The sequence below is a fragment of the Struthio camelus genome, chromosome 7 (assembly GCF_040807025.1).
Source record: "Struthio camelus isolate bStrCam1 chromosome 7, bStrCam1.hap1, whole genome shotgun sequence".
NCBI classification, from domain to species: Eukaryota; Metazoa; Chordata; class Aves; order Struthioniformes; family Struthionidae; genus Struthio; species Struthio camelus.
Window position 1 is genome coordinate 25946632 of NC_090948.1, and position 17544 is coordinate 25964175.

Consider the following 17544-nt stretch of genomic DNA (forward strand, 5'->3'; position numbering starts at 1 on the left):
ATTATAAGTAAATAAAAAGTCTTTCCTCAAGTTGACTGTGCTGCCTTCTAATTCTGCATGAGAATCCAACTGCTCCCTATGCCCTACACAGCAGGTAATTACTGTGAAGAAACAGGCCCAGGTGGGCAAAACTGCCTATTTGAATTTTTCTTTATTTCATTTGCCTTCAATTAGTAGGCTTGTCCAAAAAATACATACCAAACTTCTACCCAGCTTGCTCATACACAGCCATTTCCAGAGGAGTTTCTCAGTGCAACTACAAGACAGTCCAGATCCAGCCTCCTTGGCTGCCTCCAGGGCAGCCCCCCTCTCCAGCTAGAAGGCCTTTGCTCCTCTGTGTTTCTCCCTTCCTAACTGGTGGTCTAACTCCCAAAGCTGCTTGAGGAAGCCGGAGTTGGGGCAGATCCCTCTGTGTGAGCGCACAGTCCGAATGGCATCAGCAAGGGACATCTCTTCGCAGATCATTAAGAAAGCAAGGACAAGAGTTGCTGATCGACTGATCCCCATTGCACAGTGAACTAGTACTTTGCCTGAAAAAAGGAGAGAGAAAGGGAGATGCAATTACACCAGGGTGCCAACTGGTGGAGTTTACCACACCAGAGGAGAGGTGGAAATGGTGCTGATATTGGGGCTGTCCAAGCAAGGGCTCTCCGGCTAAGAGAGCAGACTGGGTGTAGTGCTGGTTTGGGACAGAAGACGCAAATTTTGTTCCGGGATCTGTGACTGATTTTTTTTTTCTGTTTGTGATTTTTGGGCTCTAAGCCCAATGGCACACAGGTAGCAGAGAGAAAGCATGAAGAGCTGCACAGTCTGCTTGCAGGGGCAGATCTCGGGTCAAAGCAAACTCTGTGGGCAGCACAATGGCCCAGGGTTTTGTCTGGCCCATGTGCCCTAGCTGTGTCCAGCCTGGCAACCCCTGGTACCCCTGTTTGCCCACCTGTAGTTATGGAAGCGATGCAGTTGCTAGCAAAGGGTGGGCAGTGGGTAAAGCTTCCTGCATTCATGTCTGAATGCAGGAAGGTCCTGCTATGAGAAGCAGCCTTTTCAGGTTGTCATCTTCCTTTGCTTGCCAGGTGACCACTTGAAAAATGGTTTATTAATTTCCTTGAGTTCCCCAGAGATTTCAGTATGAGTTGTGCTGCTTCACTAAGAGCAAAATTGTGAATCCTTCCACATGCCCTAACCAAGCCTCAGAGAAGACCTTCTCAGGATGCGAGAGCACAGCTCTCTGCTCTGCTTTTGGTTTCTCTGCTGTAATCACCAACAGAAGCAGCTAGAGAAAGGCCATTCTGTATCATGATAACTTTCCAGGTTTGTATAGCATGTATTTGACCCATACTAGAAGGAAATGCTTTTTTGAATGGTCTTGTGTGAAATTAAAGGAAATCTTGTCAAAAGGATTGCTTTCAGATGGAAAAATTCAAGTTTGTAATCCTTTCCCACTGGACGTGACCAAAGAATGCTTTCTGGAACTTGAAAACCTACGTCCTGTAAATATTGCAGAATGCTTCAACTTTCACAAAAATGATATGTTTTGATGAGAAACTTTTAATTAAAAATGTTCTGGCATTATACTCAATTACAGCCAAGCCCAACACTTTCAACTTCTCTTGTCCTTTGCTGTAGTCAGATCTGGTCTTTTCAGAGACCATGGCTCAGCACTTGGGCATTATTAAAGTGATTAGAATCAGATTTGAAGTTCTGACCGTCTCATGAACAGCTCTGTGTCCCATTAAGGCAGCTGAATAGATGCTATATTTCTAGTGTGAAAATTTCACAAAACTTCTTTTTCATTGTAAGGTACGAGTATGAAACTAAATATTTTCTGCATTTTTAAAATCTTACATTTTTTAGGCTGTCACATTTGTAGTGTTTTGTTTTCTAATCATGTAGCTCTCCAAAATGAAATTTAACAATACAATTTACATCTAGAAGAAGACTAAAACCAGCGAAAAGGTTGCGTTTGTTTGTTTGGAGATAGGACAAAATATCTCAGTTGCTGCTTCTCTGTAAAATGTAAGCAAGGGTAGAAAGAATGGCCCGGTATCTTTAGAGCTTTTCAGTGCAAGTTCCTTGTTTTGTTTGTGCTTACAGCTGCTTAATTTCTCTATTACCAGGGATCAAGACAAAAATATCCTTGTTGGACGATAATGCGAAAAACCTCTGACTGACTGCCTGTGTGTCCCTGAGTGTTAATTCTGGGTACTTTGTGCACAGCTTTTCATTTTAAATCCTGTTCTGTTTGTGACTGTATTTATTTAGCAACCGTTCCCGTTCCGACTAATGATGATCACATAGCCACATGCTCAGAGCGAGCGAGCATGTGCTGTAAAAACCTGCTCCGGCCAACAGGGTCAGGGAAGTGTTGCATCCCACAGTGTGACACAGCCACCTTTCGTTATCTGGGCATGAGAAACCTGAGCTCAGCCCTAAAGATAGACATGTCTTCAGTAGAAATAGAGGGACAAATATAGTCTCTGAGGAAGCAGCAAAACCAGCTCTGGTGACAGCAGACATGGAATGGGCATTGAAACTTTGGGGGAAGGAAGAGGTTTTTCTTTTCTTTTTTTTTTTTTTTTTTTTAAGGTAACATCAGTTATGTAAAATTCAATGATCAAGGGATTTCTATTTGTGTTCTCCTCTTCAGATATAGCTTTAGGAGGCTTATTGAAACACCTGATGTCCCAATTCAATAGGATTCACTTCTAACTGTCAGTCTTATTGAACTCAATGGAAACTCTTGAAGTACTACTTTGTATGGGAATAAGGATAAATGCTTTGCACTCCTGCTAAAAAATAATGCTAATCTGAATTTTCACTAGGCTTTATTTTCAATGTGCAGCAGTACCATCCGTTTTCACAGCAGCCTTGTGGGATGGGCTTATGCTGTATTATCTTGCCCAGAGGAGGAACTACAGACCCAAATAACCCAGGTCTGAGACTATCAGAGAAGCATAAAGGGGCACAACTCCTCTTTGAGAAATACTGGAGACAGGGTTAAGTCCTAAGGGCCTTTTGAAAATCCATGCTTCAGTAGTTTGCAGAAGGCCTAACTGCAAGATAGTGGCAGGGACTGGGAAAATCCAGACACTCACCCTGATGCGCATCCCAGATAACAGAAACTAGGGAACCAGATGCTCTGAAAGGTTTTCTTGGAACCAGAAACACTCTTTTCTTTGTCTGAAAATTTCTAAACCAACAGTACTCTACACCTAATAGCAAAAAGAAATTATATTGATAGTTTGAGCTGTACCAGGAGAAGGGAAGCGGAGAGAAAAAAAAAAAAAAGAGAGAGAGATGCAGGGGTTGGATTTGACTTTGAATCCCTGAATAGTTTGAAACTCAATGTAAACTGTTCTGGAAATTCAAGGGGACATGGCAGTTGCTATTTCGAACCACATGTCCATAAAATGGTTCTTCACTCCATGTTTTTCCACCCAGACAGAGTATTCTGCCTTGGGAAATGCTCAGCCCCCCCCGTGCAGTCTGGAACGGAAGACCTAGCTGCCTGCAGGTAAGGATGCTGCCGTTAAACGTTGCCTGACGTGCTTTTGTTGGGAACATAGAAAGCAGAACAAATTCCAGGGTCCTGCCTCAACAGCCTGGCTCTCTACCATTTTACGTCTAACTGTCTCTGAGAGGAGGGTATGGAGGGGGACTAAGACGATTGAATTTTCTTCCCTGCTTCTCTGCACTTCAGAAGAGTCCTCCTAGATCAGCAAATAGATTTGGATGGTGTCTCAGCAAAAATCTGGACAAGCCCCAATTATTGACCTTGGCTCTAGTCTGTGTGGCTCCTTAATACGCTTGTTCCCGTGAGGATGCAGGTATATTATCTCTTTTACCCTTGCAACATCTGTTCCACAACGTTAGTCTTTGTTTCACTAGGCGCAGAGGTTATGATAAATGCTGGTATGCTGACAGTAAAATGACTGTTTGTTGAAGATAAATCAGTCACGTGAAATGATTTAATTAACGTAAAATTGCTCTAATGAAAGCAGATTTGAATTTACTCTGTGATTATTTGTAGCAAACAAATTGAATGTTAAACTTCAGTCAGGAAACAAAAGCTGTGCTGCTATTTAGCTCTGTTTACAGGTTCAGACCCCCATCTCTTAGCAGGCACTGTAAATGGGTTAAGTGACAATCTGAACCCACGATGATATACTGCGTTTGAATAGAGCCCGAAGCACGTACGCACCACGTGGGCTGCCTGTGGCGTGCTTGATAACAGAAAGTCGCATAAGCCCCTCATGGGGCTGCAGCTGAGATGCAGGCGCCCCGGCAGCTCCTCCCGCCAGGGGCTCCCTTGCGGCATGGGGAAAACCCCGAGGCAGCTGTTGGCCCGCGGCCTGTGAAAGCAGTGCTGGAAGCACCTTTGGGAGCATTTGCCGCAGCCAGTACGTGCTTCTGTCCAGCAGTGGTTGGGGGACTGTGTCCAGATCTCCTGCCTATCAGCATCCATGCCACGAGCAGAAGTCCTCCAGCTCTGCCCTTCCCCCTGTTTGTTTTAACGTGCAGTCCAAAAAGAAGTTGGAAGGATCCCACATTAGAGGACCATGTTGCAACCTTCTCTCAGCAAGCGTGTAACAGGATCCCCTAGGAATAAGGAGGATTAACTGAGGAGAAGTGGGGGCACTTAGCTTCTGGAATCATTAAATATTGCAGTTCTTACTTGAAACGTTGCGCTGCACATCTCAAGCTACTCTTTGCAGAGGCAGACAATAGCTGTCATCTGGCTGGGATTTGTGCAGAACAATAACACTTGGTTTTTAACAACGGATAATGGATATTGTATCCAGCTCATGTCTGCTGTAACTCTACTAACATCAAAGGGTTTGCGCCAGGGATGAAGTTTGCACATTCAACTTTGTTGGCCAAATTCAAGTTGAGGAATTCAATGCCGTTGAACAAATTAGGCATTAAAACACATAATATCTTACTGTCCTTTTGCTACTCATCATTAACTGAGCTAACTGTTCTGAACTAGCCCTTGCTTCCTTGCAGGATGGATTTAGTTTGACTTAAGACCAGGTGCAGATCCACCTCACGGGGTGAATGCCCCAGCTGCCCTTGTTCCATTGAATCCAGCAGCATTACACTCCTGACCAGGAGGAGATCTCAGCTGGGCCAGCAGGCCACAGGGTTTTCTCAACTCTTGTTGCATTTTATCCATCATCCTATAGCTAGGTGCAGAATCAATTGCCTAGTTCTCTATAGTCGTCTCTTTTCTCACAGCTGAAAACAGCAAGAAGCCAAAGGCAGGCTTTAGACTGTGGAGTGCCCCTTCTTCCCAGGCACCCCAGAACGGTTGAGGGCTGTCATCCGCAGGGGGGAGTAGGAGGTCAAAGTGATATGCATAATACACCTATGGCAGAGTCGAGAGAGAGAGGATCCTTTTCTCCTATGTGAAGCTTCTTTTATAACCAAAACAACAACAACAACAAAAAGGAAAGAGAAGGAGCCTAGCTTTTCACTAAGTTAATGGGTGATTTTAATCTGACTATTTTAAATGTGCTTTGAGATCAATAAATGGAGAAGCTCTCTGGTTGCAAGTCTTTCCCTCTGTGTGGTGTTAGTCTGAGAGTTTCCATGGCCTCCTCTCACCTGTGTTAAGTTTGCTTTCCCTCCCTCTTTTACTAGAGTTTATCAAACCCTGCTGATTTGCACTTAGATTTAGCTGTGCTCCGGAGGTAATATCTCTGATATGAAAGCAGTCATTCAGAGGGTATGATGCAGTCATCTACCATTGTGACTGGAATGGTAATAGTGGGCAGAAGGAAAAGGGCAACCTGCCTAAAAGACAATAGTTCTTGATTAGTAGAATGTTAGTCCACACATCCCCCCCCTCCTTCCCTTTGCTCATGCTTTAGCATCTGGGTTTGAAGAAATGTTAAGTGCATTAAAAATAAATTCCCAGCATCACTGAAGACCTATTCTGCTCATTTAAGCTAGAAATCTGGAATAAATCTGTATTCTGGACTTCTTCCGGTGTTTTGCCTCAAGTATGATGGGAATAGCAGTTCTTACTTAATTCTAATGAATATTTGATTCATAGTTTTAAATATGCATGTACCTCATATAGTCTTAACTTTGACTTACCCTCCCAGGTAATAGATAAGATAATTTAATTCCATTTAAAAAAAAAGGGGGGGGGAATGTTGAAGTAGCTAATAATAGTAAAGCAGCAGTCGTCTTAAATGACTTCTCAGTCAAATAGAAGTACCTCGTTACAGCCTGGATTTAATATGAACAGGCCTCTTGTCACCTGGTATGATTTTTTTTGTTCAGCATCATCGCTTATGATAAATGCAGTTCTTTTTCTTCTTCTAAACGGTGTGAGTAACAATCCCCTCTGTGTCTCATCCCTGTGCAGGACATGGGTATTTAGCTGCTAAATTTTTGTAGCTCACGAAATTATGCTTCCAGAACATCTTGTTTATATATTTCCAAACTGTTGCACTTTCCTTAAAATGATGACTGTTAGCAACAGCTGGACTCTATATGATTGAATTTCACCTTGTCTCCATTCCCAGAACCCCTGCTTCCATATGGAGTTCAGTAAAGCAGTGTCTAAAGGCATAGGAGTAGGGATAAATATGCACTCCAGACATGATGAGTTCATTGTGTTTGTCTTGAGCCCTAACTTGTTCTGTGTTCATAACTTTCAGTATTTGGGCATGCATCTTGCAAAACACCGGTTTTGTTTGCTTTTGTGGCCACCATGATTCATCTGTTGTTTTCTGTCTCTTGTGAACCAGTTTGGAATATGTTTTTTACCTCTTTTACACACACTAGAAATGATTTTTGATTTTTACCTTTCTCTGGAGCACCACCAATACTGACTTCAACTGTAGATAGTATATGCTGTCATAGATATGGGTAAAGATCCAAGTTCCCTAAATATGCTAGTGATTTTGAAATCCAAACGCAACCCTCAGTTTCACAAAGGCATATACTTTCTAACAGATCAAACCCTCCAAACAGCATTAAACTCTAAGGTGTAGGTGTAAACTCTGCATGTAGGTGTGTGGTTTTCAGTTACTCTGTTCTTCTTCCCTCGGTTGTACAGTGTAGATCTGTGGAGGTGTAGATTGAATTTACCAGTTGCGTATCACCAAATTGGGTAGTTAAAGTTTTAAGGCCCTGGCTGATATTGTACTTGTTCTTGTGAAGGTTTGTCATTAATATTCACGATCCCCCACCAGCCCCAGGCCTCTGGCATTGCACCTGGCCAATGTTAAGTAAGTCCAAGGATTTTGCAGGTTATCTTCTATCCCAGAGTTATACCCTTTCTGGCAACAGCATACCGTCATCTCCTGACTGGTGGTGTTGCTTAGGCTCTCTTCCACAGAACTGCTTCCTAGCAGGTTGTTCCCTACCCCGTGGTTGTAGAATTTGTACAGGTTGTAGAATTATGGTTGATTCTTTTTTCCCGAATAGGATACTTGCATATGTGTCTTTATCCCATCCCAGATTTTATTTTAAACCCTATCACTAATTTGGCAAGATCAGTTGTATGCAACTCCCAGGTCAGGGTGTCCATACATGTAATAAAGGATACTTGCTCTTCTGTTGTGTTTTACTTATAGAGATGTTGAATAGCAATAGGCATAGGGAAAAACCCTCTGAAAGCCTGTTCAGTGCATCCTCCCCTGTTTCACCTTCAGAGAAAATCAGCATCTTTTTAGTTATCTTTCAGATTTTCCTTCCTTCACGTGCCAAATACAAAGAAGACACAAAATGTGAACTGCAGGAAGCCCACAGAAATGTGCAGTTTTCAAAACAAGAAACAAAACCAAAAAGCAGCAGCATCGCGCCCTCTCCCATGACTGTGGCAGACTTGCATGCCTTAGTGGAGGTTGCTGTGATGTGTCACACTGTCTGTTTTAGGAGCCGTTTCAAGGGTTGTTGAGCACAGGTCTGCCTGTTGAATTGGCACAGATGTTGGGTAGCTGTTGCACTGGGATGGTTCAGGGCAACTGGCTGCCTCCTAACTGCACCCTTGCTCCTATGCTCTGGGTCTGGTACTTTTCCCTCTGTTGTGGACTGAAGCCCTGTCTCTCAAATCCTAAGTCCTGTAGCAGAAGCCTTAAGGAATCTCTGCACTAACCAGGTTGCTTCTGAATAGGCTCCTCAGAAAAGAAGATGATGTAAGCCACATCAGAAGGCTAGAAAGAGACTTCCAAAGCAGCGTGGCTTAATTTCTATCCGTTCCCGGAAAGGGTAGCAATTTCAGTAACAAGCTACTTACTTTCTCTTTACAACCAATGTCATTGGCTTCCCAGTCTCACTGTGGGAGTTCAGGAGGCAGGTGTGACACTGCTTGGTTTGGGTATCTCCATTCCTACCCATATCTGCAGATGGCTGGCTTATGCTGAATACTGTTTGATAACTCGCCCTAGTTTTTTCCTAGGCGGAAGGTATGTAACATGCACAGATAGTGTAGTTACCTCTTGGAGACTTCAGTGCTGCTCTTATGTATCGAGCAACTGGGTAGAAGTAAATGCTGAGATCGAAGATTGGGTTGTCCTCTGCTTCTATGCCATAGTAATCCACAGGCAGGTCTTTGTAGAACCTGGGTCCTGTGTCGATATGCAATCGCCCAGCAGCAGCGTCCACAACATGGGAGATGCCCATTCGGCTCAGCTGTGCTTTGTCACGAGCTACATACCTGAAAGAATAAAGTAGAGTTATGTTCCCCTGCTACATTACAACACAGGGCAGAACAAGCTGCTGATGGGGCACCCTTTCTTAAAATAGCATGAAGCTGAACTGGCTATTTTCTGACAGGTCAGTTGGGTTCAAAGTAGTCCACCAGAATGTTTCAAGACAGATGTGGCTCTCAGAAACTGAGGGTTTTTTCCCTCAGTTGAAGGAAAATAAAAAAGTGGTGATTATGATATTTCTGCACAAGCCAAGTGTTTTCTGGTTTGTTTTCTCACCAAGTCACCTATGCTGAGCGTTCATCAGTGCAGGGGACTGATGTCATCTGGCAATATGAGAAGAAAAACAGGATGATCCTGTTTAACATAGTACCAGTGTGCCTTCCCACCACACTCAAGCCATGGCCCCTGCCAGGCTGTAGCAACGTGGGACTCTTGTAATAGTGCAGGAGGAGAAATATGTTTTGGTCTCTTGGATGGGGAATACTGGGATACTCAGGATGCCTTTTCTCTGTGTTGTGGCATCCTAAGCACACTTCAGCCTTACTCAACAATTAGACTTACCGTGAGGGGTCTCAAAATCAGCACCTAACTCTCTTTTTAAATAAAGGCTTTATGGAGGCTTTATGGGAGTAGGGGGAAGGGTCTAGGATTAAGAGTTGTTAAACACATTCAACCCTTCCCTCTCTCTTACAGGTCTCCCACATAAAGGTTTGGCCAAACTTCGTCCACATGCCCGGTGGGATGTGTGCGTGTCCAGAGCAGGCGCTGCAGCTCCTCCAGAGAGGGTCTTTCGTAGCTGCTGTGGCCCCCTGTAGTCTGTCTTGAGGCACTTCTTATCTTGGGGCGCAGTAAGTCACCTCTGCAGAGCGAATCCCAAGCCATCCTGAAAGCGAGAGGGCAGATGTTCACCACCAGCTGGAGACGTTTCTGAGGTCACTGTCTCTTCTTTTCACCTTCCCTTACCCCCTCACAAAGTTCACACATTATTACAGTAATAAGCTCTTTGGAGCAGAAATTGTCTTTCTGTTCTGTGCTTATATACTTCATAAAGTGTCCCAGTCTTTGATATGCTTGCACATGTTCTTCTGCTTTTGAAGGGAAAGAGGTGATGCTATGGAAAAGGTATTTTAAAACTGTAGCCACCCCACGAGTATAGAAGACAGCTACTAGTTTTATATGCTGAGCTTTTCCTTTATCCACACAACTAGGAAACCAGGACTTGCTTATACATACTTTATCTGACTTATTTGTCTTTTATAATTTGCTGAACAAAAGGAGCTGAGTTGAATCGAATTTTTCATGCAAAATGTTTTCACTGGTTAACTCTTAACTGTCAAGTTGAACGAGGAAAGCTCTGTAATGAGCATTTTGGTTCTTTCCAATGGTAGTTACCAGCCATAATTGCTGTCCTGATAAGAAACGTTCATGGTAGAAAGGATCTGCGTGAGTAAGATTTAGTGATTGTAGCTGCCATTTGTATAAGCATTCGTACATTTTTCTATAGGTTGTTTCATTTGCATTCCTCTCCTCTCTGCCCCCCTCCAACTATTACTCCATTTCTAATCTTGACATCTACTTAAATTACAAGGAGGAACAGACTTTTTCAGGCCTCAATTTTTTTCCTGAAATTATTCAATTCCCATGTGGCACACTTCTTTTGAAATACTGGCTCCTTGTGTTAGCTGTAGATTCATTTTAACTATTGGAATGACTTTTCAGAAGAAGAGAATAGACAAAATTTATTCTACTAGATTTCTCTTCTTAAAAAAAATTTTAAACTTTTTTTTTCTGTATTCTAAAAATTAGTCAGATATTAACTCATGCAGCTCTAGACCAGATGTGCCTCTCTATGGCACATAAAATTGCAGGCAATGATTCAAAATCTTGCTCTGCAACTGGCAGTGCTGAACATGTTTCACCTAAATGATTAGAGGAGGGGTGGTTTGTGGTGGTCCGTGTCCAGAAGAGCAAACCTGAAACCTTTCATCTATCTGCTGAGTAGCTCTACCATTTAAAAATAGGTTGTATTCATCTGCAAGGGCCTCCATTTTCAATTTCCTTCCAAACAATGTTAGCTGTGTTGAAACGCTTTCCTGGTTCCCTGTCAAGGCTCTAATACTAGCACTAAATTCACATATTGGTGTAGTTTTATTTTAAAAATTTAACTTGGCATGTACAAGGACAGAAAGAGAGTCTGAAGACCGTCCTGCTTTGGGAGCTCTGAATGGCTCTTATGCCCCATTGCACCTCTGTGTTAACCCATTGCTTTGTTGGAGGAGAAATTGGACAACTAAATCCCTCTTCACAAAAACAAAGGGGGGAGCAGTGACTGCTGTGTCAGAGTCGGTGCTAGACTCACTGAACGTTGCCTAGAAGCTGCCCTTCTGCTGCATGCTTCAGGTGACCCCTCTTGCCACTTGGCTGTTTATCTCATCTTGCCACTTGGCTGTTTATCAGGGCCCTCTATGTGGAGGGGTTTATTTCAGTACACCTTTTCCTGCCACCTTCACAGATACGCCTTTGTCCTCTTGGAAATAGTAAATTTTTCTCAAATAACGATGTTCCCAGGATGGTCACGTATTGTTTGTATTACAAAGAGCTCCACTGTGGAATGCGATCCCCTCCCAGATGTGCATATCTCCTCAAGTCTCAGTTTTTACTGTGAAAACAAAAGCAGATGTTCTTGCCCATTTCAGATGGCTTTACGCAAGAGGAGGAATGGAGGAATTCCCACACTGGACTGGACATTCCTCATCGATTTTGATAGCGTCTTTGATGTGGCCGCTCCAGCACCAGGTACATCAGAACAGCCTCTGCAACTCTGGCGCTAGTCCTGACGCTGGCTCCAGCTGGGGATCTCGGACACCTGCGTGGTCTGTCTGATCCCACGCAGGAAGCCAGCAGCAGAAATAGAACTTGCATTTCCTGTGTCCCGGCGACAGGGCCATCTGCCATTTCATTAAATACTTTCAAGAATACAGCCTCCTCCAGTCCTTCCCACCTCATAATATCTGCAGCAAATGTTCTCCTTTTTTGATGTATCTCATTCCTCGCAGCGTGGCTAAAGACCACTCTAGGGCACTTCTCACTCCCTATAAAGTTGCTTTCAACTGTTTTGGTTTTGGTTTCTTATTTACTACTGCCTGTTATTCTTTCCTCTTTCCCTCTCCACTGTATAAACACTTTGATTTTCATATTACCTAGCCTCAGAGGACTGAAGGCTGCTATCAGTCTTGCTTTCCGAAGCTTCACAGCAGCGGAGAATTACAGGGCACTGTGAAAGAGCCCTGGGTAGCACTATGGCATTCAGGCTGTCATTCAGATCGTGAAGGACAGGCTGCAGCTCGCTCGCTGTGCTTTTCAGGCCCATAATCCCATCCTTGTACCAACTGGGGCTACAACTCTGATGTATAGCAAACCTTAGGAAAAGTGCTCTTTCGATGATACTTTAAAAACTTGTCTTTTTAGAAGGGAACACAAGCGTAGACTTGGCAAAAGGAGGTGGCGTGTGCTTTGCTTGCTGTGTGGCTGTCAGAAGTTCTGGAACGATGATTTCTTTATAAGATGGGCATGCTCCTTCGGAGTTATCCTGAGATGACTTGCAGCTTCTGCTCACACTAATCTTGTATTCTAGCTAAAGATTTTGAAATATAGACATGAAATCCTGAAGTTGTATACAAAACTTGTTCCATCTGCAATCTGGGCCACATTTGTTCAACTGGAGAACAGAATAATTTCATGTAAACTCCATGTCCAATAAAAACTAAGGGCTAGGATTCAAATATCAAATGTTAAATAATTGGAACTAATGGACTGTGAATAATTCAGAAGTACAAAATTCTCTGTAGAACTATTCAACTAATACATTGAATAATGAATACTCTGAAAAAAAAAAAATAGCTTTCCATAGAAAATTTACACACAGGAAAACAAGGCATATTATTCTGAATAAATGACTGCTCAATTCTACCTTCAGTCTAGCATTTTAACGCACTAAATTTACACATGCAAATAACGTTTACGGAAATGCACATTTTAAAACAATGATATGAATAAAATTTTGTGTAATGTTTTGTAAGGAGCATGAGTAGATGAAAAGAAATTAGTATGAAAGGAGAATAATTATATGCAATAATGTGGTTCTCCTTAATTTTAAAAATATGTTTTTAATGATTTTCAGCTTAATTTCTCTATATTCTTTTTTTGTAGTGGATCTGTTTGTCATGTACATCATACGTAATGAGCAATACAATTTTAAAATGCCAGTTTCTGAATGGTATTCATATGGAATGTTTCTGATCTTTGCCCTACTGGAGTTTTATCACAGTAATTATTCAACCACGTAGGAGAAATTTTACCGTTATATTTAGATTAATTTTGAATTGGTTTGTACTACAACTGTAATTTTAGCTGAACTGTATAATCGCATTTCCTTAATTATGAGTCGCAGCAGAATTGCAATCAAAGAGGCCTAGGATGGAGTAGAAGGTCATTCTACTGATCTAGAGTGACCTTGAGTTTATAGCACAGGCCGTACATGTCACCAGGCAATGCCTATATCTATAATGCACTTTTTTGAAAACCATTAGTTACTGTTCTGCAGCAGGGCTAAGAGAAGAGCCAGGTGGATGATTCAGTGTGCTAGACAATGTGTGTGGTGTATGCCAGGAAGAAAGGAAAATGGGCCTGTGAAAGGGTCACAGAGAACCTCTCCTTCCTGACTGTTTAGGTTTCCTCTCTTCGCAGCAGCGAATGCCCCTTTGGACTGTATATATTTTGAATGCTTTGGCTGTTTTTCAGTTAATTCAGTGGCTGCAGACTTCTCCATATCATAACTAGTGCCGTGCTGAGGAGAAGGCCTTTAGAGGCAGATCCCTGGACAGGAATCTCAGTCCTTGGAAACATGTGCTGCCTTTTAGCCATAGAAGCCATAGTTTCTCCAACGCCATAGAATTTACTGGGATAATAACGGAGTCAAAGGTCAGTGTGATCTGACTGCTTGACATTACATTGGTACAAGCTGATAGGATTGTGTGACGGCTGAGGTAGGGGGACAGGAGAGCGTGAGGAGTGATGCTGTGGAAAGTCAGGAGGCAACATCGACTGTGTTGGTTAGCGTATTAAACTGGTCTGTTCTAGCAGAAAGCATTCAAGCATTCTAGGAGAAAGCTTTTCCTTGCATTTTTCCCAGGCCAAGATACAGAAGGGATTTTAGTACAATATCAGCATGTCAATACTCACATTTCAGTGATGTATTGAATATTTTAATCACCCCAGGCATTGCGTTGGCATTGTGTTTATGGGTAGAACATAGCCATTTTCCTCTAGCTTTAGTGAATATATTTTTAAATTTTTTAATCCTGAGAACAAGTGCTCTATATCCTGTGTTTTGGCAAGCTGGTATGTGCTGTAACCTTGTCATCTTAGTGAAGATATCAGTTTGACTGCACTTCAAATGGACTGTGTTTGATTTGTGATGGTAAAAGACCAGGCAGAAGCCCAGGGCTTGGCCAAAGTGTCAGGTTCATGCCTCTCATGTATTCCAAAGTCATAAATGTTTCTCAGAAAGCCTATCCCTTGAAAAGATTCCTCCAAGATAACATATGTTTGCAGGAGGGTTTTGTGTTGCTACATCTCCACACAAATGACAAGTATCGCTGCCATCATTCTTTCTTTCTTGGTGTTTAACCCAATAGTCTCACTGGAGCCATAATTTATCGATTGCTAGGAGCGCTATGGGATATGGAGGGTATGAATCAACTATAGTGACGACTGAGGTAGGGCTGGCTGGACTTGAAAGCTGAGATACAGGCAGTTTCCAGGGAGGCGTGAGGTATTTGAGTAGCCAACTGTTTGTAAGAGAATCTTTCCAGCAGCTGGAGGATGTAATCTGAACAGCACTTCCAAATTTAACAGAGGCTTCCAGACTGACAACTTTAACCCAGCTATACATTTAGGGTAAGGCAACCACATGCCTTGGTGTGACTTACCAAAATACTTTTCGGTGGCCTTGCCTTCAACAGCCTATGCAAGGTCTATATTGAGGAACGGACCAGCTAAATTAATCTCTGTACAGAACAGCTTTGAGCAGCATAAGCAAGAGGAAAACATCTGTCTGTCTCTCTCTCAGTATTATGCTGGTACTGAGCTTCCTGTCCTTATTAGAGAGGTACGGTGACGCCTTCCCTCTGTCCAAGTAGAACTTTGCACCATGTAACATCCCGGGGAATCCACACGGATGATGCTGGTGCAAAGGACTACTCAAATGTAAGGAAGAAATTAATCAAGCCATCCTCATTCTCAAGCACGCTGAATTTACCACAACTTCCACTGATGTTATGGGTAGCAAGGCCTCAGAAGCCTCAAAAATGTATGTTTAATTTTTTCACAGCAAATCTGTGAGCCAGCCAGCAAGGCTCAGACCTGATGATCTTGCCTGTTTCAGGATGTACAGCAGCATGTAGGCCCAGAGGCAGGGTGGCCTAGTTTTCTTCTATAACTGTATTATAAAATATTCTTTCGTCATCAGCTGGTTACTGTGCTTGTATTTACCAACCATGTGTGTGGTTCCTGCTGGTGGCTAGACAGAAGCAGCCACCCTTTCATGTGCAGTAATATCGCACCAAATTTGCAAAACCTGGCTACCTGCTGATTTTACTATTTTTTCTGGGTCTTTTATGTATATTTATTTTATTTTGTTAGCCACAGCAAATCATGTATGTAGAGATATTGCCCACACTGCAGCTTTAACTGGATAAAAGAGAAGAGACAAATATGGGTAGCTAAACAGATATCCCTGGCCACCTCTTCCTCACTGAATGGAAAAAACAAGGGCTTTCCAGACACAGTTGCATTTTTGAAATATAAATAGGATCCTAAGCACATTTCTGAGCCAGGGCAGATGCAGAGACAGAGTCTGCACCAGGCAGGAGTGGAGAATGCTTTACAGAAGCCACACCAGCATAATAGGTAGCACCACCAGAAGGGCTGTACAGATAGGAGGGGAGATCTCATCCACCCCAAGTTCATTGACTGAGAAAGGCTTGGAGAGACAAAGCTCAAAACAATCCTACTGACACCAACAAGCTTTGGACCAGGCCTTCTAAGGCATCCCCGGTGGCAGGAGGCGGCCTGTTTTCCTGCCCCCAGAGAGAAGAGAGCAGGCTGAAGAAAACCCACTGCAACTTGCAGAAAGAAAGTGAGAAAGATCTGACCAAAAATAGCTAAAATTAAAGTGACTGAGCATGGAAAGAAAGGTCCCAAAAGTGTGTTGTGCTCTGGTAAACAGGTGAGTGAGGTGTCTTTGGCTAGGCACCGAGTTAAGATGCTACAGAAAAGTTGAGAGGTCCATCCAGCAAGGACACGCTCACAGGAGCAAGCTTTGCTCATGTAAGCAGTGCCACAGGCTTCAGTGGAGCTAGTAGGGAGCCAGGGTGACAGAATCAGGCTTCTCATCTGTTGCTTTGTAGTTGTAGGAAAAATAGCTTAAGAAAATTCCTCTTTACCTTTTTAGCAGCTATTTTGGGCCTGCTTCCATGTAATGATTGGCCATGGGGAGCCAGCAGAAGGCGGGCACACAAAAGTCAATTTTCCATGGCTTCTCCACCACTGAAGCTTGGATATATTTTGTTGCTGAATTGGACCCTTTATTTACTAGTTACGAATTTTATGTGCCATTTTAATAGCATGCATTGTAACTATTTAAAGCTGTGCACTAAACAGGCCCAGACATTGTGTTAACAATCTGCATGGTACGATATATTTTTTGTACTCCTTGTTATAGCATCAGCTATTAAGAATTTATTACTAGTGCATTTTAGGTGGTGCTTTACAATCATTTAATTACAGCCATCTAGCAATCATTACATAAATATGCATCAAGAGCAAGAATCCCAATGTAAGGTGATCCGAAAGGCTTTTACCTGCCAAGACCAGAGTTCAGGCCCTCAGGTGGCAATGATGTCATCAGCATATGCAAGGAAACACAAACATTTAAAGCTGTGCAGGGAGCTGTGTTCCTCCCTACTCTAGGTGTTCATGAAGTCACCAGCTGGAGCAGGAGCACTGCAGAGCTCAAAGGGCCTGAACTTGACTCTTGGCAAGCAAGCAAATGAAAGTCAGCTCCCCTCCAGGCCCAATCCCAGCAGAGATGGAGGGCTTTTGGCAGTGGGTGCTGAAGATTAGCTGAGAAATTGGGCCCTCTGGAGCCAGCCCCTCGGTACTCCCATGCTCTCAGCTGCCAAGTAAATCCTTATACCTATTAACCCAACCTGATCGGGTAGAGGATCAGACATACTGCACATGAACCAAAGAGCCTCGCTTATCCAAAATGCGTCTGCCTCCTCTGCATGCCATCGGTCACTGCAACAGCATGCCCACACACGCGTGAGAAAGTAGCTCCCAGGCAGGGTACTGCTCCTGAGTCAAACATCGTTGCTGGTGTCTTCTGCTGTGGACTTCAGCCATCAAACTTGACAGTCTGTAATGCCTTCCTACCTTAGATACTACTATATTTTACCCCCCCTTGAGAAAATAAAAGTCCCAGTTTACAGTATTGTAACACCAAACATCTCTTGGATATGCTACATTCATTAGAAACTTTCCGTCCCTGCGCTCCCACTTACAGACAAGGCTGCCTACAATTTAGTGCTTCCTGGGTAAGGCTGACTCTCCTCCTGTGTGTGAGGAGCTGTGTGCTGCTGTAACTCCACTGCCTCTGGCAATGACTTCTCCAGGGTGAGGACAAGTATCCTCTGAACAGGTGATTTCTGTTTCTGGGAATACCCTCAGAAAATTACTGAAAAACACCAAGGATGAAACACGCCTGAAAGAAAGGTTAGCCAGGTTATCCAGGTTGCTGTAAATCAGGAATATG

At 43.1% G+C, this 17544-nt stretch overlaps 1 protein-coding gene across 1 annotated transcript; it reads right to left on the reverse strand.

Annotated features, from left to right (window-relative positions):
* Nucleotides 1-275: 275 nt before the first annotated feature.
* Nucleotides 276-9551, reverse strand: LOC104141806 (dual specificity protein phosphatase 13B-like). The gene is made up of 3 exons (XM_009671350.2): nucleotides 9361-9551; nucleotides 8454-8674; nucleotides 276-530 (listed from the first exon to the last, which is right to left on the reverse strand). Exons 1-3 carry the CDS (start codon nucleotides 9549-9551, stop codon nucleotides 316-318), a joined length of 627 nt encoding a protein of 208 aa, XP_009669645.2. The 3' UTR covers nucleotides 276-315.
* Between the last annotated feature and the right edge of the window lie 7993 nt (nucleotides 9552-17544).

Bases quoted from the DNA above. Each gene is read 5' to 3' on its own strand.
- LOC104141806 (XM_009671350.2), bottom strand. From the start codon at position 9,551: ATGGCTTGGGATTCGCTCTGCAGAGGTGACTTACTGCGCCCCAAGATA. The intron at 8,675-9,360 runs GTAAGAGAGAGG...TTATTCTTTCAG, and splicing joins AACCTTTATGTGGGAGACCT to GTATGTAGCTCGTGACAAAG. The intron at 531-8,453 runs GTAACTACACTA...TCCTTTTTTCAG, and splicing joins AGCACTGAAGTCTCCAAGAG to GCAAAGTACTAGTTCACTGT.